Genomic DNA, 23505 nt, shown 5'->3' on the forward strand with positions numbered 1-23505 from the left:
GGGGCAGGGACTTGCCCAAGGTTGCACAGCAGCTTGGTGGCCGAGCTAGGTCTCACAGCCAGGTCTGTGCCCCCACCCCCACAGTGGGGTGCTGAGGCCCCCATTCCTGGGTGGGCAGCCCTCTCGCCCAGCCCTGTCTCCTCGCCTGTTTTGATGTGTTCTTGGGCTTTTCTGGAGTCCCCTGCAGCCTCTGTCCTGAAAGACACCCGAAGACGCCTGCTGGATCCCTGTGTAGGTAGGTCCCGGGCTGGAGCTGAGCTTGGCTGTGCTTTGCCCAGTGAGGACACCTCGTCTGGAACACCAGGTTGGCAGGGCACCCGAGTGCAGAGATTCTGAGGCCCTGCTTTACTTCTCCTTGTGGACACCAGCGTGCTACCCCCAGGGGTCTCCAGAGGTCACCCATTCCCCCCTTGCCTTGAGGTTTGGAACCTTTGCAGATCCTACGTAGAGATCTTACTGCCTAGGGAGGGCATCCCAGAACCTTCCCCTGGAAGTGCCTCATAGCTCTTTCCTGGTCTCTGGCCATAATCCCATATGCTGCATTCCATGGGTAGGGGAATGGGTGGGCATCAACCACCTGGAGAACAGGGCACCACGCCCCGCCCCTCCCCCCCGGGGCTATACGTTTACCCTCTTCCCTCCTAAGGTCCCTCTTGACTCATGCACGCTTGTTAGGGCATGCTCTTTGTGTGGGAAGGATCTGGCTGGGGATCCCACCAGTTCCTGGGAGGGTGGCACATGCCCCCTCCCGGAGTCATGGAACTCTCGGAGCTGGAAGGGATCACCCTGGCTCCACCTTTCCTCATGTGGAAACTGAGGCCCAGAGAGGTTGAGCAACATGTCTAAGGCCATTCAGCCAGCCTGGTGGGGTGGGGTCTCCTCTTTCACAGGGCAGTGCTGATTCTGGGGTTTAGGCCAGGGAGTGGGTTTTCCAGCCTGATAAAGGTGGCTGGTGGCCTTCTAGCCTGGCAGTCCCTGCCCCACATGTGTCCTGGGAGCCAGGCAGCTGTTTCCACTCGGTTTCACAGGGCTCCCGGGCCAGGAATCAGTGCCCTCCCCTGCTTGCCCTTTGGGTCGGCACATTCCTGGCGGTCTGGGACTGCCCTCAGGGCCCGGCGGTGGCATCTCCTCCACTCCCACCTGTCCCAGGGCTCCCTCTCACCCCACTGCCTCCCTGACTCCCTTTTGGCCTCAGGGAGGCCACTCACCTCCCAGGTTGGAGGGCAGGGAGCCTGAGTGCACAACGGTGACTGAGTTGCCGAGGGGACTCGGACGCCTGTGGATGGGACAAGAAGGGGTTAAGCAGTCTGCCTGCTGGGGCTGGACACCCAGCTGGTGTCCTGGCCCCTCAGGCCGACCAGGCCATCTGGCTTGACAGACGCCACACCGTGTTCCATCTGTCCCAAGGCAAAGTCACCAGGAGGAGGCCCGCCTGCTGCCTTTGTGGGCTTGCACGGATGGGCGTGGACTCGGCTGTCTGTCCCCTAGGAAAGGGCCCACTCCCGGCAGGCTGCCCTGGGGGTGGCTGGCCTATGGGTTTCCCAGAGGCAAGAGGAGGGAGAGCCGGGGATGGTCAGAGCTGCCTTGTACAGACGGGTCCAGAGAGGTGCTGGGATGGGCCCGGGGTCACACAGTGAGTTCGTGCGGGTGAGCGGCAGGACTTGCACCCAGGCCCCCTCGCTGCTCTACCCCATGGTCTCAGCTCCTGAGCTGATTCACCCAGTAAGTACCAGTTGAGGGCCTACTATCTGCCCGGGTACTTAGAGAGTCTGGATCCCAGACAGCACCCCCATCCCGGGATGGGGGAGGGAGCCCAGAGGATGAACCGTCTGCAGGGAAGAATGGGATGTCTCAGCTGAGCCTCGGACCCTGGACCTGGAGCCACCCCCAGCAGCTGGAAGTGGGGCCCACTCACTAAGATGATGCTTGGTGTTCCCGATCTTGTATGATTCCCACAACCTGGGAGGTGGGAACTGCTGCTACCTCCCACTTCAGGGATGAGGAAACCAAGACTCAGAGGTAAAGACACTTCTACTAGGTCACCAGCTTGGAAGTGGCTGAGTCTCTCTGATGTCGAAGTGTTTTGAGATAAGGGGCAGCAGGGGAGCCGTGTGAAGGGCCTCACCCCTTCCCCCACGCTGCTCCTTCTTGTCCCTCTGTCTTGGGCTGTCTCTGTTCCAGCTTCTTGCTCAATCTGGGCCTGGGGTTGTGTGGCTGGGTGGGGTGGGGGGAGCAAATCTCAGGGAGAAGAGAGGCCCTCATTGGGTCTGAGCTGAGAAGAGAAGCCGTGCCGGTTCCTTGGCAGGGCTGAGGGTGGTGACCCTTTGCCTCCTCCTTGGCTGGGCACCCGGCAGCATCTGTGCAATGCTTGGGGGACCCCCTTTGGGGGGATCGCTGGTCTCTGAAGGGCTCCCTGCCCACTGGAGGGCTCTGGAGGCTGAGGAACCTCGCTTCAGGGGCTGCATAGTCAGGGCCAAGCTGGGCCCAGCCTGGCAGGTCAGCGTGGGAGCCCCAACACTTTGCCCTTGGGGCTTGGGGGTGATGCAGATCAGGGTCCATTCTGACCCCTGGGAGACTGCGGTACGTACTTGCTGACCTCCTCCCTCCTATTCTGAGGCCAGCTGGCACAGAGAAGGGAGCCCATGCTGTGGGATGGGAGAGACTGTGTTCTAATCCAGTATTTGCCATGCCATCAGGACAGCAGGGGCAGGTGAGTGTGAGCTTGGGCGCCGGAGTAGACCCCCTGCGTTCGTGTCCTGGCTCTACCACCTTTGAACTCTGTGACACGTCACTTCCCCTCCCTGGGCCTCAGTTTCCTCATCTGTAAAATGGGCAGAATAATAAGCACCCACCTCCTAAGCGTGTTGGGAGGCCTGAATGAGTTAACAGTGCCCATCGCAAGCTACCACTTTATGATGTGAGCTGCTTTAATTATGTGACCTTGGACAAGTCACCTCTCTGTGAGGCTCAGTTTCCCCTATCAGCAGAAATGAGAGGCTCCAGTAAGGTCTCTGCCGGAGGCTCTCCTGTCATAGCAGGTCCTCTGGGTGTCGGGTCCATTTCAACCCACTCTGTCTGTGGGAAGGATGCCCCAGCCCCAGGATGGGTGAGAGGGACACTGTGTGCGTGTGTATGTGGGGGTGTCCCAGTGCCCTCCTCACTGGCTGGGCCCTCATGACGATGGGAGGCTGGTATTAAGCAATGAGTCTGTCCCCTTGAGCTGTGTTTAGTCACTAATCCCTCTCTTGGCACAGACGATGGCACACTAATCACCTGTCCAGCCAGGCTTGGAGCCGCCCCGGCCAGTTGTGACAATTAGGATGCTGTACGCACGGGCAGTGTCTGCCACAAGCCATCCTCAGTTGCACAAGCCCCACATGTAACAGGCTTCCTGGGCCCGTGTCACTCTTCCCTCCTTCCTCCCTGGCAATTGTTCTGTGTGTTCCTCCCCTTACTGTGGCATGGCAGGAAGCATCCAGGCTCTGGGTTCCAGTCCCTGCTCTGCTGCAGCGTGGCTGTGTGTGACCTTGGGCATGGCATTTCATCGCTCTGAGCTTTAGACTTCCCGTTGACAAATGCTTCAGAGCATCCCCCTCTGACATCTTGGGATCCCACGTTCTGAGATTTTTGTTTTCCACACATGGAATCTACTGTGCTTGCCTATCTTTGTATAACACAGGTGGGGGTCATCCTCCCCCATTTCATGGATCAGGTGACCAAAGCTTGGGGAGAGCACTTGCTCAAGGCTGCAAAGCCTTGGCTTATTTTATTTTATTTTATTTTATTATTTTATTTTATTTCATTTCATTTCATTTTACTTTATTTTATTCTATTCTATTTTATTTTTTTAAAAGATTTGCTTATTTATTCATGAGAGACACAGGCAGAGGGAAAAGCAGGTTCCCTGCAGGGAACCTGCTGCAGGACTCGATTCCAGGACTCTGGGATCACGACCTGAGCTGAAGGCAGACGCTCAACCACTGAGCCACCCAGGTGTCCCCAGAGCCTTGGTTTAAATCCAGGGTGGGGTGTGTGCCAACTCCTGTCCGGCGGGCTCTCCTTGGCTTCCTCCCCTTCTTTGTGCAGGCTGCAGATGTTAAGGGTAACCTGGGCTCGGAGGCTGCATGCCCAGGGCTGCTGGGGTGCACAAGCGCTCCCAGGGAGTGATGTGGCTTCCATGGGGAGATTACACGGAGCTGCAGACCCACAGTGCCTTGCGCTTACCTGCGGGGGGGCACAGTTGCTCGGAATAAACAACGGGAGACCCAAAGTGCACATTAGATTTCCAAAATAGCCTGGGGAGTTGCTGTTTTTCCTCAAAGCTGTAAACATAGCTCTGGGTGGGGCCTCCCCGGCCTCCTGGGCACAGACCCTCTCGGGCCTCCTGCTTTTCGGCCTGGGTGCCCAGAACCCCCGCTGGCTTCTGGACTCGAGCAGCAGCAGGGGCTCCAGTGCCTGAGAACTGCTAAGGGTGCCCGATGCTGGGGAGGGTGGCGGGGTGGAGCAGCATCTCTGGGGGCTTGGCCCGGCCTGAGCAGGAGGGCAAAGTCCTGTGGGTAGAGAGCTGTGAGCTCACCTTCCTGTCATCTGTCCCGCAGGGGGTAGGCTCAGGTGACCAGGTGAAAGAAGAGGATAGTAGCAGAGCTGGCAGGTTGGGGGAACTGAGGCTGATGGGGAGACGCAGGCGGGAGGTCACGCCTGAGGCCACACAGTGAATCAGTGCTGTACTGACTCCAGATGGGGTGTCCCAAGAAAGGCCCTGGAGGTGACACAGTCAGTATACCCTTTATCCAGGAAACGTTTTGGTGCCTACTGTGTCCCAGGCTCTGTGCTGGGCTCCGGAATTGGGGTTGGGAACAAGAGATGGGCCTGATCTTTTGAGAGTTAAGGAGAGGGAGACCCAAAAGTGAACGGATAACCTGAGTAGCAAGTGGCTGGGGCTTTTGGAGCACAGAAGTAGAGCACTTGACCTTGACCAAGGAGTCAGCAAAGTCTTCTTGGAGGAGGGAGCATATAAGCTCGGTCCTGAGGTTGGTATAAGATGAGGAGGAGAGGGAGAGAGAGGTGACAAAGGGGGCAGCTAGAACAGAGCCTTCCAGGCAGGGTGTACAGCACGTGCACAGGCATTGGAGGTGTGAGGCGGCTTGGCACACCTGGGGCGGAGGGTGCCACGGGGGATGCTGTTTTATCTTGCCCCATGCTAGCACGAGGCTCATCACACACTGGGTGAAAAGCCTCCACCCTTTCGGAAGAGAGGAATCGGGCCCATTTCTCCGATGGACCTGAGCTCCCCACACTTTGCTCCTTGGGGAGGGCAGAGTGCCACCCTAATGAGGGTGAGGAAGGGCCGTATTTATGGCGGGGTCTTCCCCTACCAGCCTTTTGATTACTAGGGAAACTGAGGCCCCAAGTCGTGTCGCTGCAGGAACTGGGGCGGGGACCCAGGGGCCCTGCTCTTCCTCGGCTCCCTGAGCACCTGTCCTGGCTCCAGCAGCAGCTGAGCACACACAGCACCCTAGAGGGGCACGCAAGCCGTTTCTCAGTCTGCCCCCTTGGCCCCAGGGCTCACTCCACCGCGATAACTGGGCAAGATGCATAGATAGGTGTATCCAGGATGATGTCCGCAGCGTTGTGTCTGTGTCCCAGCCTGCTGGGACTTGGGAATGACAGTGCAGGACCCGGTCGATCAGTGGGGCCACAGCCACCTGCCGTGTGACCCGCCCAGAAGGATGTCTGCTGTACATTAAGTGGAAAAAGCATGCTTGAGCGCCACGTACGATCGGATCCCATTTTCACTTTGAAAAGCTTTTCATAAGAAAGCCCTGGCGAGGATGTGCAGCTAAGGGTGAAGAGGGTTCTCTCGGGGAGGGGGGACCGGGTGGGGCTTTGTTTTGTCTCACTTACCCGATGTCTTTCTGTTCCTGTGTAATCCTCGTGAAGTGCGCGTGCAGCCTACCGCAAAGGGAGAGGCAGCAGGCATTTTTGTCTTTTTAAAGCTTAAACGATTTTGATTTTTTGACTGCCGGACACACGACATCATTCAGAGTCTAAAAGATACAGGAGAGGAAGTTCCCGCACAGGCTAAGACACGGATGAGCCTCGAGGCCATTGCACTAAGTGCAATATGCAAGTCACAAGCGGACAAATACGTGCGGTTCCCCTTCCGTGAGGACCCTAGGGTAGTCCCCTGCTCAGAGACAAAGTAGAAAGGTGGGTGCCAGGGGCCAGAGGAGGAGGGCACGGAGAGCTCGTGTTCAACGGGCTCAGAGCTTGTTGGGCAAGGTGAAGGGTTCCAGAGGTGGGTGGTGGTGATGATCGCACAACAGCATGTGTGCACTTAATGCCACTGCACTGGACACTTAAAAACGGTGATGGTGGTAACCCTTGTATTGTATCGTGACTTAAAGACACAGCAAGGGGCAGAGTGACCAGCCTCCCTCCCACCCCTGTTCCCCCCACCGCCACGTGATTCCCTCTGTTTTCCGGGTGGTTGGTGCTTCCTGGTTTCCTCCCTCCTGTCCCTGGGTCCCCTCCATCCGTGGACAGTGCAGAGATGCCTCCTGGCTCTGATGGCCCCGGAGGAGCGGCCTCTTCCATCCCCGCTTCCAGGGCACGAGGCAGCCCAGACCTTCCTGCCCTGTGGTTCGAGGGATTGAGAACCTGAGGGTGAGGGAGCCAGAGATGCTGCTGGAGAGCCCCTCTCTCAGGGGAGGGGAAGATACTCTCATTTCACCCCCTCACCCCCCTAGCCCTTGGCTCCCAGAGTGGGCACCTGGGAAGTGTTTGCTGAAACTGTCGTGGGGGGAAGAAGGTGGTATCCAAGCCCACAGATAGACGGAGCTGGGCTGCAGTGGATGCTGTGGGGCTGTTGGGCTCTGTGACCCTGAGACAGCCATTCCCTGGGGCGTCCTTGGGCCGGGTCTTTACGTCAGTGCTGGGATGCGCCGCTGGATTGGACACCAGACAGATGAAACAGTCCTCCTGTGTCTTCGTTTGATGGCTCTGTGTGTTACCAGGCATTGATAGCGAGGGTTCGGTTTGGCATCCGGGTATCCTGTCTGGTGCCCCAGGGCCCTGGCTAGTTCCCTTAGCGAACTGCCACCCCAAGCAGAGCCACCCATTCTCCATGGTGGGAAGACCACATCCCGTGGCTCATCATAGCTTCCATCAGTTGAGCGTTTACTAGGACCTGGGCTCTACCAAGTACTTATCGCATCCAGACTCGATACGCCAGCCCCACAAGGTAGGGGCTTCCATTTGCACCCACCTTAGAGCTGGGGAACCTGGAGCTTTGCCCAGAGGCACACATCTGCCCTTCCCAGCATCCCAGTCTGGCGAAGGAAAGTGTCTGGGGCCTGATGACACTACAGCCTTTCCCCGATCATGGTTTCCGTAGAGCTGCAGGGCCAGAAGGCACAGACCATAGATGAAGAGACTGAGACCCAGGGAGAGCTCAGGGCTAGTTCATAGCAGCAGGACAGGGCAGGGAAGCAGAGTCTCCATTTATCCAGAGCTTGCATATATCCCTTCCTTCACGGACTAGAGAGCCCCGAGGTGGGTCCTTCATGATCCCCATGTCACACTGTCCAAAGAGGGAGGCTCAGAGGCAGGAAATCATTTGCCCAGAAGCCTGTGGCCGGTCATGTTGGGATTTGAACCCATTATCGGTTTGACTCCAAAGCCAGTGCCTCTTTTGCTGGTCGTGCGCTAGTTGTCAGGGTGGGTGGGTGGTGGGGCCGCCTGTGGATTGGACGCGGCTGCTGGAGGTGGAATGCTACCCCAGGCCTTTCTCCACCTGGGTTCCAGGGTCTCAGAAGTGAGTAAAGCGGGCAAAATAAATACCCTGGCTGAGCAGCTCTTTTCCAAATCAATGACCGAGACTCCTGCGAGTCCACATCTGTGCATCTGACTCCGGGATGGGAATCCGGGCGTGTTGGAGGGCATGGTAGAGAGTGGGATTTACGGAGCTGGTAAGACACATTTGCCCCTGAGAGGCTGCTCAGCCGGGAAGGTCACATGGACTGGGCTGGACCTGGAGCCAGGCATTGCACCTGGACCTCTCTTTGCTCCTCGGTGAAGTGGGCATGAGAACCCCTGGCTCACAGAGCTAAGGTGGGAGAACAGTGACTAAACCAGCACATATTATGCATTTTCCAGTCAATGCACTTAACATTCCCTTCTCCTAAGAGAGCAGGTGTGATGGGAGAGGCAGAGAAGTGACAGTTTACGGCTCCCTGGATGCCATGAGGAAGGCATGTGCCAGGATGGGAAACCCCTGATGGGTGAGTAGTGACTCACCCTGGGGATGTCAGGAAGAGCTCCCTGGAGGAGAGGATGAAGGTGCAGGAAGCCTGGAAGAGGTTGGAGGTGGTGCCCCTGAAGCCTCATTGTGGTCTACGATTTGGGATGCAGGTTCCTCCTTGCCACGAGATGCCCTTTGAGTGACTTTCCGTCTTGGAAGTGGTCTGGTTTGTTGGGGGGTAGGGCCCACTCAGGTGTGGCTTCCAGCAGCGCACAGGCTGCTGCCCGGCATGCAGCTCTGGATTACAGGCATGCAGAGCCGCCAGGTCTCTCTCTGTAGGTGTTTCAATATGTGGCGCCAAAGCGGGAGTGGCCCTGGAATCTGGGTGAATGTAGACACTGGGTAACCGGAGCGGGTGACTCATAGAAACAGCCGAAACCTCAGATTGGCACGGGGGCAGGTGACCAGGGGCTTCTCTGAGCCATGAGAATGCCTTGTGCCTGCTGGGTGGTGTCTTGAGACTAGTTGGGCTCTGGCTGCCAGGACCTCTCCTGCCTCGGTTTCTTCTGCTGTCAGCAGGCCGTTGTCAGGTCAGACAAAGGGCTGAGCCCATGCCCATTCCTCCATATCTGGGGGCATAGAGGGCAGAAGCAGGGAATCGGCTGGGTCTTGTGGGCAGTGGAATTGGCAGTGCCAGCATCCCGCCTCTTTCCCTCTGCTACCCCCACCCCCATGTGTCCCGGTCACCCAGCCAGGTGATGGTGGCATTGAGCAGTGCCAATCATCATCATCATCATCATCAACGTGATTATTGTGGCAGCATAGTGGTTCTGGAGTCAGGTAGTCCTGGGTTCAAGTCTGGCACCTGCAGTGTGGTCCAGGACCACTCTCTCAGTCTCTGGACCTCTCTGATCATCTGTCATTGGGAGGTGATAAGGATGAGGATGGTGACACTTGAGTGGTGGCCCTTTTCTAGGCACCTGTCATACATGAGTCCGTTGAATGGTTGCACAAAACCCTATGAGGTGGGTGGTCTTACCGAGGCTCAGAGAAGGTCGGTAGCTTGCTCCAGGATGGATAGCCGGGGTTTGATCCTAGGACCCTCCAGAGCCCCTGCCCTTCTCCCTGCTGCACACACTGGTTTGAGCTCCAAGACTGACATCCAAGCTGCCTTGAGACCTCGTGGTTTATCAGATTGCTTTGTGGTCAGTGTCAGGCTTTTGCCCCGGGACCATAGAAATTCTTTTCTGCCCTGGCTGGTTGGGCTCTTAGAATTTATCTAGGGGGACACCATTGCACTAAGAATGGGACAGTGATGCTGGAGGAGGGAAGGGCCTTGCCCAAGGTCACACAGCAAGTTAAGGACAGAGACAAGACCCGCCACAGGGCTGCTGCTATGTTGCCTGAGGAAGTGTGGGCCTGGGGAAGGGGATGCAGCTGAGGGCTCGCCAGCCTGTCCCTGCCACCTCTCTCAAGGCCTGGTGGCTCCCATGGAGAGCCCCAGAGGCCAGCCAGCTGCCCGTGGCCACCGAGAAACAGGGAGGGGGAATGTGGACAGTGCCACGCAGCTCACCTCCGCGCCGGGAAAGCCACGGGCAGCTGAATGGCAGTCGTAGCTCTCGAAGTTGCTTCCAGATCCCCGGGGTCGGGGCAGGATGCAGAAGTGCCCCTGCTTGGGTGGCCCCGGCCCTACCGCCCTGCGTCTCCCTCCCCTTTCCCGCCGGGCGAGTGCAGGCAGGGCGACACCAGTTACAGGGCTGCCTGTGTCCCTTCACTTGAGCTCACTGTGTCCATCCAACCGTGTACCCACAAGGTGGGACTGCCACTCCCACGTCACGGTGGGGGACACTGAGACGCCTAGGTAGCGGGGAGCGGGCTCCCAGGAATCCCAGAGTAGCAGGTGGCTCGGGCAGTTGCCTGCCCTTCTTGGCGGGGTTGGTCGAGACTCCCCGCATCTCTGATGCTGTGAGGCCCGGGCCGCTCGAGGCAAGCCCTGCCCGCTGGGCTGCCTGGACAGGGCCGCCCTTTCAGGGTGCAAGCAGGCCCGTGGGTGCGTGCGTGGGTGCGTGCGTGGGGCCGCGGCATGCGGGGGGAGGGGTACGCACCTGGTGTGGGGCTGCCCGACCACGGCCCACCCCAGCTGTGGGCCTGTGCTGCGCCTTCCCGGGCCATTACTGCCCGCCCCTAATGGGATCGCTGCCCCAGTTAAGTGTACACATTAAATTAATACCTCCTCCCTGGAAACAATCAGTTGGCATTTAATTTGTGTTTCCTTCGGAGAGCGGAGTGCAGCTGGGCAGCCGGGTGGCTGATGGGCACGGCTGCACGGGGTCCCTTCCTGGGGTCAGGGGCGGGGTGCAGGCGGGAGCACCGAGTGCCCTGGGGAGGAGCACGGTGAGCGGCCCGGCGGCAGTGCCAGGAGGCACCTGCGACAGCGGGGACTCGGGGCTCGGGAGCGTGGGGGGCCTCTCAGCTGGCAGGCGGGGGGCACCGGCCCTCCTTCTGCTGGAGGGAGGAGGTGCTCACGGTAAACCACTGGAGAGGAGCAAGGCAGGAGGGGGGAGGGCCCCCCTCAGAGGGCTGGGTCCGGGTCCTGTCTCCCCGGCCACGCTGGCTCCCCCTGCCTTTCCCGCTCATCGGTGGTTCTTTTCTGCCGCAAGTGGGAATTGCTTGTGATAGGGGACAAGGGGGTGCTGGGGCCTGGGACCTGTTGTGACATTGGAGTTCTTGAGGGGGCTCAGCGGAAGCTAAGAGGGTGACGGGCTCTGGGTCTCCATCTGTAAGGTGGGCTCCCTCGAAGAGGCCACTCTGATCTGCCCGTGGGCTCCGGGAGACTGCCTTTGGCCAAAAGGTCTCCCTGGGTCTGTGCATGGGCCGGGCCGCCTCGTTCCCCAGCTCAGATGTTAGTCTGGGCCCCCCGCTCTGCAGTGGGGCCAGGGCAGGGCACTGTTCCCCAGCCCCTGTCCGTGTGGGAGGGCGAGCAGTGCCTTGTGCATCTGCGAGTGGGGCTTACACAGAAGCTGGAGGAACTGGGGGAGACGGTGGTGGGCAGGGTGACCCTGCATGTCCCTGGCCTTCTCGGCAGCCTGAACCCAGCTGTGCTGCAATGGGGTGAGCTCCCCGTCCTTTCGGGTGGGAACTGTTCTCTGTCACCTGCCCTCCACCGGAGACCAGGCCCAGGCTTGGCCCAGAATGCAGTTTTGCACTGCCAGCTCCAGCCTAGCCTCACCTGAGCCTGCTTCCCATCACCTGAGTGAGTCAGCCAGGGTGTGTCAGCTGCCTACCTTCCCTGGAAAGGTGTGGACCATTCCTGTGGCATCCTCCCAGCGCAGAGGTCTGGGGCCGGGGCCAGCCGAGGCATTCCACCGCTCACATTGACCTGCCACACATTGACCTGCCACACATTTATGGTCTGCTCCGGGGGGGGGGGGGGGGGGGGGGGGGGGGGGGGCGGGATGGATGTTTTCACCCATACATACCACCCACCTTATGTAGTGCTCACAGCCACCCTCCAAAGGGGTGGAGAGCTTCCCATCCCAGAGATAAGGAAACTGAGGCCGGAGAGGGTGATTGTGTTGCCCAAGGTCACACAGCTGGAAAGTGGCCGAGGCAGTGTTTGCCCAAGGTCACACAGCTGGAAAGTGGCCGAGGCAGGATGCAAACCTAGTCTTTTGCCGCCTAGGCGGCCCCAGGACTTTCTCCCCAGCAGCCCCATGGGCCATCCCTGAAGCCTTAATTGTTTATCTGGGGCTGTACCCACTTTCCTCTGGAGCTGGAGCCCCAGACCTCTTTCTCTGACGACACAGGAAGTGAAAAATCTGTGAGTCAGTCCCTCTGCTAGTGACTTCAGCCTGGCTTTCCGCCCCCCAGCAGGCTGGCTTTGTGGGCCCCTTTCCTGAGGCTCTGTGTGTCATCGGGAGCTGATGGGGGCGGGGAGACACTGGCTGGGGGCTGGGGGGTGGGGGTGGGGAGGCTGGCCGGGAAGCTGCCCACCCCCTCCCCCAGGGGCCTGCCAGACTTCTCCTCGGTCCATCCTGTGGTTGTGGCTCCTCTGGAATGCGGGGAGGCCACATCTGGCTGGGGCGGGTGCCGTCACCCCCCCTTCCTGGCCCCTGGCCTCACACGTGTTCTCCTTCTGCTAAGGTGGCGGCTGAGGCTCCGCTGCAGAGTCATTAGGTAGGGTCATTTCCTCTCCTCGCCCTCTTTGTCCTCGCATCCCTGCCTCCCCTCACCAGCCTGAGGGCAGTGGCAAGTGGGAGGGGGAAGCTTTCTCCTTCTCCCTGCCCCCCTTCCTGCCCTGGTGGTCCCCTCCCCCTGGCCTTCCTCTCCTTGGAGTGGGAGAGCTGAGCGGAAGGCGGTGCTGGGAACTCAGCTCCTGGGAGCCCCTGGACCGGGGTGGTGTGGGCGGAGAATGTTCCAGGCAGGAGGGGTGAGCAGGAGGGCTGAGGAGTGCTTGCAGCTCGGATTCACTCACTCACTCACTCATTCATTCAACAAATCCATGTGGCTCTTCGGCTCCTTGCCAAGTGTGGGTGGGTTCTAGGTGCAGGAGTAGGGCAGTGAGCGTAGTAACTCTGCTGACTTGTATGATGGTGCCCCTCCTCTGAGCCTCTTGTCCCACCGAGAACAGGCACGTCACACATGTTTCCTTCATGCCCCGTCAGGCCAGGGCACGGGGTGCCTGAGACCTCTGAGATGGGTGCTGGAGGGCTCTCCACGCTGCCCGCACACACATCCAAGTTCCCGATTTGTGGACTCCCAAGTCTGAGCCCCGGCCCGTCCCTTGCATTGGCTGCGGAGGCCCTCCAGGACTGCCCTTGCCCTTGCCCTTGCCCGCCTATGCCATCCAGCCGCCGTGCTGTGGGTCATGCTGGGCTGCACCCCGGGGGTCTCCAGGCTGCCCTGCGTCAATCCCTTCCTCGTTGGGATCTTGATTTCCTGTTCAGTTCCAGGCTTCAGGCAGTGGGAGGGTTTGAGCACAGGCCACTGGAGGAATTGGGGTGATGAGTTGCAGGCGCAGGAGGCTGGGCTGGGGCTGAGGATGCAGTCTGAGGTCCAGCCCCATCAGAGCTGAGGGCTGCTCACACGACCTTCAGAGAGTATGGAAGCAGGATGTGTTCTTGTGTTGGGGCCACACTCTGTCTCCTGTGTAGGCGGGGAGACCCAGGCTCTGAGAGATGGAGGCAGGTGCTTGGGGAGTCCATTCCCTGTGTGACCCCGGGCCTCAGTTTCCCTATCTGCGCCCTCAGCGGTGGGGACTGGGTGAACTCTGGCCCCTTTCAGCCTTCACTCCGGAGAGATTCTCCGAGTAAAGGTGTGAAATAGACACCACCCCACCTTCCTAGCTGTGGGATCTTGGGTAATGGTCCTGGCCTTCAGATAATCACGTACCTAGAGGGGACCGTGAGGTTGTTTGAGGTTGTGCACGGGAAGCTCCTAGAAAGGGTGCCCGGCACGTGTGCGTGCTCGGTCCATGCTAGCTGCTCTGTGGGGTTACTACCCTCCTCCTCTGTCATCGTCTGCGGGGCCTGCTGCAGAGGCCGCTGTGGACAGACAGCCCTCAGAGGAGCTGGCTCTCGGAGACTGCTGTCCCAAGGGTGTCTGCAGGGTGGGGAGGGAGAGGCTGCAGGGGGCGAGAGTAGGTGTCCCCCCCCCCCCCCCCCCCCCCCCCCCCCCCCCCCCCCCCCCCCCGTGTGGTTGGGATACAGCTGGCGCTTGGGCTAGGCCCAAGCTCTTTCTGGAGGTGGAGAAGATGGAGCAGTCCATCCGTATCCTCCACGTGGCGGCTGGCTCTTTGGGTGAGAGCCATGCATGAGAGCAAGCAGCCTGGGAGGCGGGGACCCCAAGGCCCGGCTCCCTGGAACCAGAGCTCAAGGAGGGAATAGAACTGAAGTGGCCATGAGGCGTGGGGAAGAGATGGCCTTGGAGACAGTGGAGAGAATGACTAGGGTTTTAGGAGGAGCGGGGGAGGGGGATTGGGTGACATCTGAGCCTCTGTGTCCTCATCTGCACAGTGGGGACAATCTTCAGGGTAAGGCTAAGTGGTACTTTCTCTCTTACGAGTATGCGACGGCCTAACACGGTGAGCAGCACCTAGAAAGTGACCAATGATCATGCCTCCTCTCCCTTCTCTTCTCTAGCATCTTAAGGATGAAAAGCTGGAAGTTTCACGTCAGGGTGGGCAGGGGTGGCCGGGGTGATTCAGGCCGCCTTCGCCCTGGCTGCAGTTCTCTCTGTGCTCTGGGCCTTCATTTCTTTGCCTGTAAAATGGGGCGTGAGTTTGCATCACAGGCTGCAGCGTGAGCGCCTCTGCTCAGTGGCGGGGCCTGTGTGAGAGCCAGTAAAGGCTCACAGGACACAGTGGGGACCAGTCCCTGGCCCCTAGGAGCCCCGAGGAGGCCTGTTCCCCTCTCAGGGCCAGTGGCCTCCCGGCTGCCTGCCTTTGCTTATGCAGGTGCCTCTGCCCCAAACACCCATCCTTACTGAAACCTTATTCCTGTGGGCAGATCTAGGGCAGGGGAGGGGACTGTGCCCGGGACACGGGTGTGGAAATGTAAGCGACCACATCTCGGGTTGGCTGCGAGCTTCCTCCTGGGCAGCGCTGCAGCGAATGCGGGGCGTCCGGGGCCCCTTAAGCAGCACATCGCCCGTGTCCTTCCGAAACCCCAGGCAGCAGAGCAGCTGAAGGGCAAAGCTTTTTTGCACCGTCAACGCTGGCGCCGGCAGAGCCAGCTTTTCCCACCGCGGCTGGGAGGTGCGGCGGTGTGGGCAGCGGATTTGGTCTGGCAGGCCAGCTGCCGTGGACACGCGGGGGTCTGTCCTAGGTCTTCTGGGAGCAGGCCTGCCGCCTGCCTACCCGGCCCGGCTTTGGAAATGAAAAGGCCCGTGAAATCATTGGTGCAATGCTCATCTGTCGGGACGCAGCTTAGAAACACCAGTGAGACTCGGGGCAGCTCAAAGTGCTGTCCAGTGTGTGTGTGTGTGTGTGTGTGTGTGTGTGTGTGAAGCTCATTAGGAATGCAGCTGTCCGCCCCACCCAGACCTGCCTGAGTCCAAGCAAGACCCCCAAGGCGTTGCCTTGCAACATCACAGCTGGAGACTTGCTGCTTTAGAGCAGGGGTGTCGCTTGAGTCCTGTCCCTGCCCACTAGCTGTGTGACCTTAGACACATTACCTCACCTCTCTGAATTCCAGCTCCTGCATCCGCAGGATGGATTTAGGGAAACATCCTCTCCCCAAGCAGGTTAAGGATAATTCACATGAAAGCCCGTGAGCTGTGTGTGAGGCGCTGAGCTCGGGGTGTGGGACGCAGATCGTGCTGGCCCGTCAGTGGTTGTGGCTCCTGCTGTGGTCTGGAGACCCAAAGGCGTGGCTCGTGTTCATGCTCGGGGTTCACTCGGGGCATGTCTCTTTCCTTCTCTGGGCCTCGGTTTCCCCTTCTGTACAACGGGTCTGCTGACCCCACATCAAAAGGTTGCTGGCAAGGAAAGTGAGAGGGGCCAGGGCTCATCTCCAGGAGCCCATCTGGGAAGTGGGTGCATGTGGGTGCGGGGCCCCTGGGTGCCCACACCTTCGCCCCTCGCCACTCCCTTCTCTGGTGCTCCTGCTGCTGCTGCAGAAGGCATCCTACAGCCCTTTCCTGCACCTGCTCTGCTCAGCGGCCTGGAACGGAGTCCCCTGCCCCGCTCAGAGCAGCAGGGCCAGGAGAGACCATTCAGGGCAGACCTGGGTTCTGGGCCCTGGCCTCCCTTGAGGGAACCCCCCCTCCAAGCCCCATGCTGCTGGGCAGGTTTCGGGCAGCCTGGGAGCTTCTCCCCACCTGGAGTCCTACTTCTCACGGTGGGCCTGGGGCTGGACTCCTGGCCTTGCCCCTGACATCCCAGGTGACCTCAGGTAAATTCCCTGTATGCTCTGGATCTCAGTTTCCTTATCTGTAGAGTGGGGGTGCTCAGTGAGATAGTCGGGTCGGGGTTCGACCCTTGGGTCCTCTCACTGACCGTCCTTAGCTTCCTCCGTGTCCTTCGTTCCTGGCAGGAGCCCCAACCCCCTGCCTGCCCGCTACCAGACCCTGGAGCCCCTGGCAGATCTAGGCCTGGCTGCCAAAGCCAGGGGAGTTGGTATAGACCAGAGGAAACGAGGGAGTAGGGGGGTGTGTGGGGCAGAGGAGGATTTTTCCTCTGTGTGTGCAAACAGTATCCGTTTTCTCTTGTTTCCAAAAGCCAGTGACGTAACGCACCCTTCATCCATTCCTCCCTTCTGGCCTATTTTTAGCTGGCCCCGACAGCATCCTAAAAGGCTTGCCTGCTCTGAGGCCATGTAGGGAGGCGGCCCTAGGGTGAGGAGAGAGAGAAGCTCATCTCTGTCTCAGGATGCAGGGAGGGAACCTGCCCCAGGCTTCCTCTGGGGAGGGAGGGGAGCTGGGTGGGGAGCCTGGGGAGGGCTCTGATGGATCCTGGGTCTGCGGGGAGCCTGGCAGGGTTGCAAGTGCTCAGTCTGGAGCCTCCAGCCTGGGTTTGAGTCCTGGCTGCACCTGTCCCCACCCTGACCTTGGGCCCCTGACTTCATGCCTTGCTTTCTGCATCTGTGACATGGGCTAACAGCATAGCTCTGCTGGAGGGTTAGGAGGATTGAATTATGTCATGCAGAACGGTGCCTGGTATTGTTACAGTGATTATGATTATTTTTTTTAAAGACATTTATTTGAAAGAGAGAGAGAGAGAGAGAGAGAAGGGCGCCCAGGTGGTTCAGTCAGTTAAGACTTAAGTGTCTGCCTTCAGCTCAGGTCATCTCCCGGGGTCCTGGGATCAAGCTCTGCATCAGGCTCTCTACTCAGCTGGGAGCCTGCTTCTCTCTCCACTCTGCCCCTGCTTGGGTACACACACTCTCTCTCTCAAATAAATAAATAAAATTAAAAAAAAATGAAAGAGAGAGAGAGAGGGAGGTGGGGATGGAGGGAAGGGGCAGAGGGAGAGAGAGAATCTCAAGCAAGCTCCCTGCTGAGTGCGGAGCTCTACGTGGGGCTCGATCTCACAACCCCGAGATTATGACCTGAGCCAAAATCAAGAGTCGGACGCTTCACTGACTGAGCCACCCAGACAGCCCTGGTGATTATGATTATTAACATCCCATTCTACCTCCAGTTAACACTGGGGGTACACCGTGAGCTGCTGTGTGCCTCCTGCCCTTCATCCTTTCCTGTCCAGCTTTAACCAATGTGTGCTCCAATGAAGACAATACACAGAAAGCCCTGGAACAGGGCCTGGCACATAATAAGCGCTGACTAAGTGAGAGCTATATTTATTGTTTTTGTTTTAATGTAATAAAACAGCCCGGGGTTTGGATTCTAGCCCCACCCACTAAGCTAGCTGTGTGACTCTGGGTAAGACATTTAACCTCTCTCAGCCTCAGTTTGCTTATCTGTGAGACAGGGATAATAGTTGTGTGGGAGATTTCTTCGCTGATGAGGGTTGCTATAGGACAAAAAGACTCCAGCGATCACGATGATCAGCACAATAAAAGTTTCTTCCGTGTGGTGCAAAGAGCCCGAGCGCGGTGCCAGCTGTGGCCTGGCCTCTGAGTGCCAGGCTCCGTACCGTGGGATGCTGCAAGAGCCGCATTTGCACGGCACTTTACAGTTGGTGTGAAGGGGCGGTGGCGGTCCCCCCTGCTGCCTTCATCTCCCCGTGGTGCAGTGCTCATGCCTGGAACCCGGCACTTGGCTCTACCACCTGATTATATGGTTATGTGTCAGCCTGGCTGTCCCCCTCCCCTAGACCAGGAGCTCCTGGAGGGCAGGCAGGGATCGATTCACTGCTGCACCTGGCTTGCCTAGCCTGGGGACAGGCCCAGGGTGGGCGCTGGCATTGTGTCTGAGGGGTACGGGGAGGCCACCCTCTCACCACCTGTCCTTCTTGGTTCTTGCAGGTGGGAGGAGGAGCTTGCCAAGCGCATGAACCTGCAGACCATGGTGGACACGCTGCAGGAGGTGAGCACCTCAGAGGTCCCCACCAAGAGGGGCTTGTGGGAACCACATGGGTAAGGGGCACAGTCTCCACAGGGCAAAGTCAGAGGCCACTCCCAGGTCAGCCCCTGCACTGTGCAGCCTCCTGCTGCTTCAGTCCCTCCTCCATGGAGCCACGAGGCCTCTTCCTTGTCCCCTGCTTCAGACCTAGGAAGGGGCTGGCACAGCGTTGCAAAAATGCTCGGGGACGGGAGTTGGGAAGCCTGGGTCCGAGTTCCAGTGCTGACCCTTGCGTGCTGGGTGATGGTCCCCTGACTCTTTCTCACCCTCTATTATTCCCCACCAAGTTCAGGACTGGATGGTCTCTGAGCTGCCCTACCCCCAGCTTGCAGGACCCGACTTGGGGTGGAACACCTTGGAGAGGGTGGGGGGGCCTCTCACCGGGGTGGGTGAGAACATCCTCTTGGGGTCCTGGCTCAGGAGCTGTGTCTGGGCTCCGCTTCCCACACACCTCCTGGGTACCCTGGGCAACAAGCTTTACCTTCTCGGCCTCTGGATAGCGACCCCACGAGAAGGCAAGGGAAAGTTCTTCCAAACATTTTAAAAAATTGCTTTCCAATATTTAAGGCACTGATCTTCTAAGAGATAGAATAAAATAATGTCAATATGTAGAAGGAAAAGGATGAATGTCTGTCCCCCCTCTTTGTTTTATAACAGAAGTTTTTTTAAATTTACAAACATGACACGTTCACGGTCAAATATTTGGAAAATTCAGAAAAGTACAGAGAAGAAACTAAAACTCTCACTTCCATCTACCCCTGCATGTCGACAAATTGCCGGGTGACCTATTGGTCTTTTCTGTGCAAAGACACACCCACTGTACATGTGTGTGTCTGGTTGGGTTGACACACGTAGCGTTGCCATTTTTGAGATGGGAGATGGTCATCTATTGGCGATTTTTTTCACATGGACCAACCTCATATTTTAACCTGCTGGAATCACTTGTTATATTAACGTGCTCTTTGTTTCTTCACATCTGCTGGGCATTTTTCCATAGAATAAATATTCCTTTGAGCCGCGTTTTAAGCTGAGTGGTGCCCTGCAGCGTACTGGGCTCAGCGGGAAGCCGGGCCGGGGTGAGGTCCTCCGCACCCGTTCCCCGGCACGCAGGGGTCTGGCCTGGTTGGACATCAGGTGTCCAGCCCCTCCTCCCCCTCAGGGAGCCTGGTCCCCTAAGCCCTCCCCCATCTCTGTCCTCCCTAGGCGGCGCAGGAGGCTGAAGCCATCCAGGAGGAGATGAACGAGAAGATCGAGCGGCTCAAGGCCGAGCTGGTGGTGTTTAAGGGGCTCATGAGTGACGTAAGTGCCACCGGCCGCCACCCCAGGCGTCATGACACCCTTCACACCCATCATGCAAAATGCTTCTTTCACTCCGAGGCTCCAGAGCTCGGCTTCTAGTTAGACTCCTGGCTGGCTGCGTTTGCCCGTAAGGATGACGGATGCATCGGAGACCAGCCCACCCCCCACCCCCTTCCGCTTCCCTTGGTCTGAGTAGAGCTGCATTAATCTGCTGCTTAACCCATCCCGCCCTCCCCGGGCTCCCGACGGTCTGTTTGTGTTCGCTCCGACTCTCGAGGGCGGGTGCTGGCCGTGGGGCTCGCTGTCTGGGGGCGCTGGAGGGCCCGGCGGCAGGTGGAAGGAGGCCCCTAGGTCTGGGCTGTGTCCGCCCGAGAGGCTCCCCAGGCCAGCGGCCTGCAGCAGGGTTGCTTTGTAAAGTTGGGGACAGCCCGCGTATGCATCCTTTCGAAGACTGGAACCCCTCTCTCTGAGTGACTGTGGGTACAGGGAGCTGTTGGCCACCTGAGCCTCCTTCCTGCTGGGGACCCGCGTTTCCTGCCACCTTCGAGCAGCGGGTAGCATGTAGGGGGGAGGCCGCCAGAAAGGGTGGGTGACTCGGCCTGGTGTGGCTTCTGGTCCTGAGGGCCGAGGAGCCGGGTGTGGCTGGAAGCCTCCGGGGGCCCCAGGTGGAGTTCCACCTGACTTGCCCTCATTGGGGTCCTCGGGGACCCCCCTCATCTTCGGCGATGCCCCTGCTGTCAGCCACGGGTGGAGTCCTGGGGTGAGGGCACCCCCGTGGCAGGCCCTCTGTGTGGGGGACACGTGGGGCACGCGGGGTGGGAGAGAAGGGAAGGAAGTCTTTCAACAGTGGGAATTCTTTCTTTTTCCTTTGCTCTGACAAAATGACCACCGCACTGTGTCTGTCGTGAGGATGCCTTCCAGCCCTTAGGGAGGCTGGCAAACAGGGTCTCACATGGTCCACTCAGTGCCAAGGCCTGTAGCTCCCACCACCTCTCCACCCCCCCAACCTGAGCAGCGCTGGCCCCACCCGCCCCGCCCCCCAGAAGCTCCAGGCCCCCCTCGGACTCCGGGCTGTGCACCCCGCTGCCCAGCAGGAGCCTCGGAGCGACTCCCCGCCCCGCCCCCCAGGCTGGCTCCCACCCTCGCTCACGTAACCCCCCTGCTGTCCTCCCTGCAGCCCATGACAGACCTGGACACAAAGATCCAAGAAAAGGCCATGAAGGTGGACATGGACATCTGTCGCCGGATCGATATCACGGCCAAGCTGTGCGATGTCGCACAGCAACGGAACTCGGAAGACGTGTCCAAGATCTTCCAGGTGAATAGGGTCACCCTGCTCACCAGCCGCCACTTCCCCCTGCCACCGCCCCCTCCCAGAGTGCCCGGCCTCCCCCTGCATGGCCAGGTGCTCTTCCCCTCACGTCCTGCCCACTCCCCTTCCCCCAGAGCTAGCCTTCGCCCCAACTCCGGCTTCCCCAGGACAACCTAGAATCAGGGACTCGCCGACTCGTAGGCTCGTCAGGCTGCGTCATCCAGGCTGAGTGCTTCATCCTGTGGCCGAGGAGGACACCCGCCTGGGGGTGGGGGCGTGACATGATGCGCTGGGGGGCAGATAGAGCTGGGACTGGAACTCAGGTGTCCTGACCCTCAGGGGCCGATCCACAGGCCCCGCCGGGTGCCATCGCCAAGGTTGGGAGCCGTGGCCCGGCGGTGGGAGCCCCGGAATTCCTCAGAGGATCTGTTGGCCTCTGTTTTTCCGTCCCACTGAAGAGTGTCCCAGTACCCACCCCCGGCTCTCAGTGAGCAAGTGTGTGTCCCGGGAGAAGGCCATGGGGCAGTTGGCACCGGTGGGTTGTCCTCCAGGGAGGGCTGGGGGCTAGCTAGTCCAGCGGCCCGAAGGGCCCGTGTCATTCTCTAAAGGCTGCTTCTGGAATATCGGGTTGTGGTTTGGCTTTTGCTTGAGCCCAGGGCAGTCTAGTGTGTTGTCGCTTTGTGTGACCTTGGGCGTGGCGGGAGAGATCACGGGCTCTCCACCTCTGTGCGGTCTTGCTGCCCCTCTGCTGGGAAGCAGGGTCGACCATTCCAGGCCTTGTTTGGTTTGCTCGCGTCTTGTCTGCTTGGAGTGGAGGAAGCTTGGTGAACCTCGGGCTGCCTGCCCATCGCCTTTGCATGTGAGCGAGAGGGCTCTGAAGCATGGAGCCCTCTGGGCCTCGGTGAGGGCTTCTCCATCTCTCTGGCTGGCTCTAAGACATCCCAGGCGACTCTGTGCCTGGCTCTGGCCCACTCCTCTCCCCAGATCATGGGGCTGCTGCTCTGGTGAAGGGCCGAGCTGAGCAGGCCCAACCACCGGGGGAGGGAAGGGTCCAGGCTGTCTATCCTCTGTCCTGCATGTGTCCCGCCTCACGCTTCCTGCTAACGCCGCCTGCTTCTTAGAGGAGCTCTGCATCTTTCCCGGCAGTGGCTGCCCCGGCCACGCTCCATCCATCCCGTGGGATGCCGTCTCCCTTCCCAGCCCACCCTCCCTCCCAGCAGGGCCTCCCACTCACTCACCTCCATCTCTTCCTTTCTGGGTCAGGTGGTCCCCAAAAAGAAAGAGCGTAAGGTGGCTTCGGACGATGACATCTCCGAGCAGGACGGGGAAGTGAACCGGTTCTCGGACGACGAGGTCGGCTCCATGAACATCACAGACGAGATGAAGCGCATGTTTAACCAGCTGTGAGTACCTCTGCTGCCCCGGCCCCCCTGCTTCCCGGGGCTCCACTCCTTTTCCCCAGATTGCTGGGGCTCGGGTGGCAAACCAGTGGCCTGAGCTGAAAGTCGCCTGCACATGTGCTTTCTCTGGCCAGCGTGTTGTTCTGAAAGAATGTGCGTTTATTCTCAATGTTTATAATTTGGGGAGTTTTACATTTTCAGAAGAGGCTAAAGGGTAGTGGTGGTCCTGTCGGATCAAGCCTTACACTCCCCCCAGTTGTCCTTGGGGTGGGATCGCTGAGCTGGTCCACACACCAGGGCCCACCAAGCTGGCTGGGGGAGGGCCCCCGACATCCACTGAGCATCCTCCGTCTGCAGGGTGCTTTACAGATGTGATGGTCAACTAAGGACGTTGGAGCCTCACCTCCCCCCCCCCTTTTTTTTTTTAAAGATTTTATTTATTTATTCATTTCACACCCCTTTTGTATGTGAGGATGCTGAGACTCCCGGAAGGGAAGCCGCTTGGCCAGGACGGCTCCCCTGATACAAGCAGAGCTGAGGTTCAGAGCCAGGCCTGTGTCCTGTCACTGAGACGCTGTGGGCTAGTGGCAGAGAGGGGGGCTGGCTGTGGTCAGTGGGGGGCTGGAGCCGCCCCGTACCAGCTCATGCATGTCCGCCCACTCCAGGTTCAGTGATGGCAGAGAAGTAGATTAAAATTTGCCATAGTGGGAAGTGGGCAAGTACGTGCCCCTAGGGCTCCCCTCCCTGCCCTTCCCTTGCTGAGAGCCGGTTTATTACAACCTCACTGGGGGTAGTTGCCCGGGGCAGGGAGGCCCTGTAGCCTTGGCCTCTCTGGTGCCACAATCTCAACGTGGATCCATCTTTGACTCTAATCCACCTAGTGCCCTAAAGGTGGGTAGGGGAGGGGACAGGAGGGTGGAGCTGAGGGCCTGGAGACAAAGAGTTGGGCTGGGACAGGGTCTCTGGGACCCATATTTGTTTCCAGCTGCCCCTCTGGCTTGTTCTTGCCTGTTCTCTCGCCGGAGCCCCTTGCAGTTGGGGCACCTGAGCCTTGAGAACTCAGCTTTCCCCGAGACTCTGAGTTTCTGACAACAGGGCTACGATTGAGCTCTTGGTTGGCTCTAAGGAGCCATCACAAAGCCCCACAGAACCCCTCCAGGGTGGGGATCGGGGGCTCGTCTTTCAGCAGGTGCCTCTGACATCGTACTGGGTTTAGTACAGGACACAGGTCT

The 23505-nt window shown here is 59.2% G+C and overlaps 1 protein-coding gene across 2 annotated transcripts in view; it reads left to right on the forward strand.

The window, feature by feature from the left end:
• The window catches only part of IFFO2 (intermediate filament family orphan 2), a 45086-nt gene that overhangs the window by 15417 nt on the left and 6164 nt on the right, over window positions 1-23505 (forward strand). Inside the window, exons 2-5 of one of the 2 annotated variants that reach the window (XM_072751032.1) lie at window positions 18166-18226; window positions 19466-19561; window positions 20739-20879; window positions 22137-22276. In XM_072751032.1, the coding sequence (XP_072607133.1) occupies window positions 18166-18226; window positions 19466-19561; window positions 20739-20879; window positions 22137-22276 (438 nt within the window). The remainder of the gene's footprint in view (window positions 1-18165; window positions 18227-19465; window positions 19562-20738; window positions 20880-22136; window positions 22277-23505) is intronic. The other variant, XM_072751031.1, reaches the window with a different exon arrangement.

Source organism: Vulpes vulpes, chromosome 2 (genome assembly GCF_048418805.1).
Source record: "Vulpes vulpes isolate BD-2025 chromosome 2, VulVul3, whole genome shotgun sequence".
Taxonomy (NCBI): Eukaryota; Metazoa; Chordata; class Mammalia; order Carnivora; family Canidae; genus Vulpes; species Vulpes vulpes.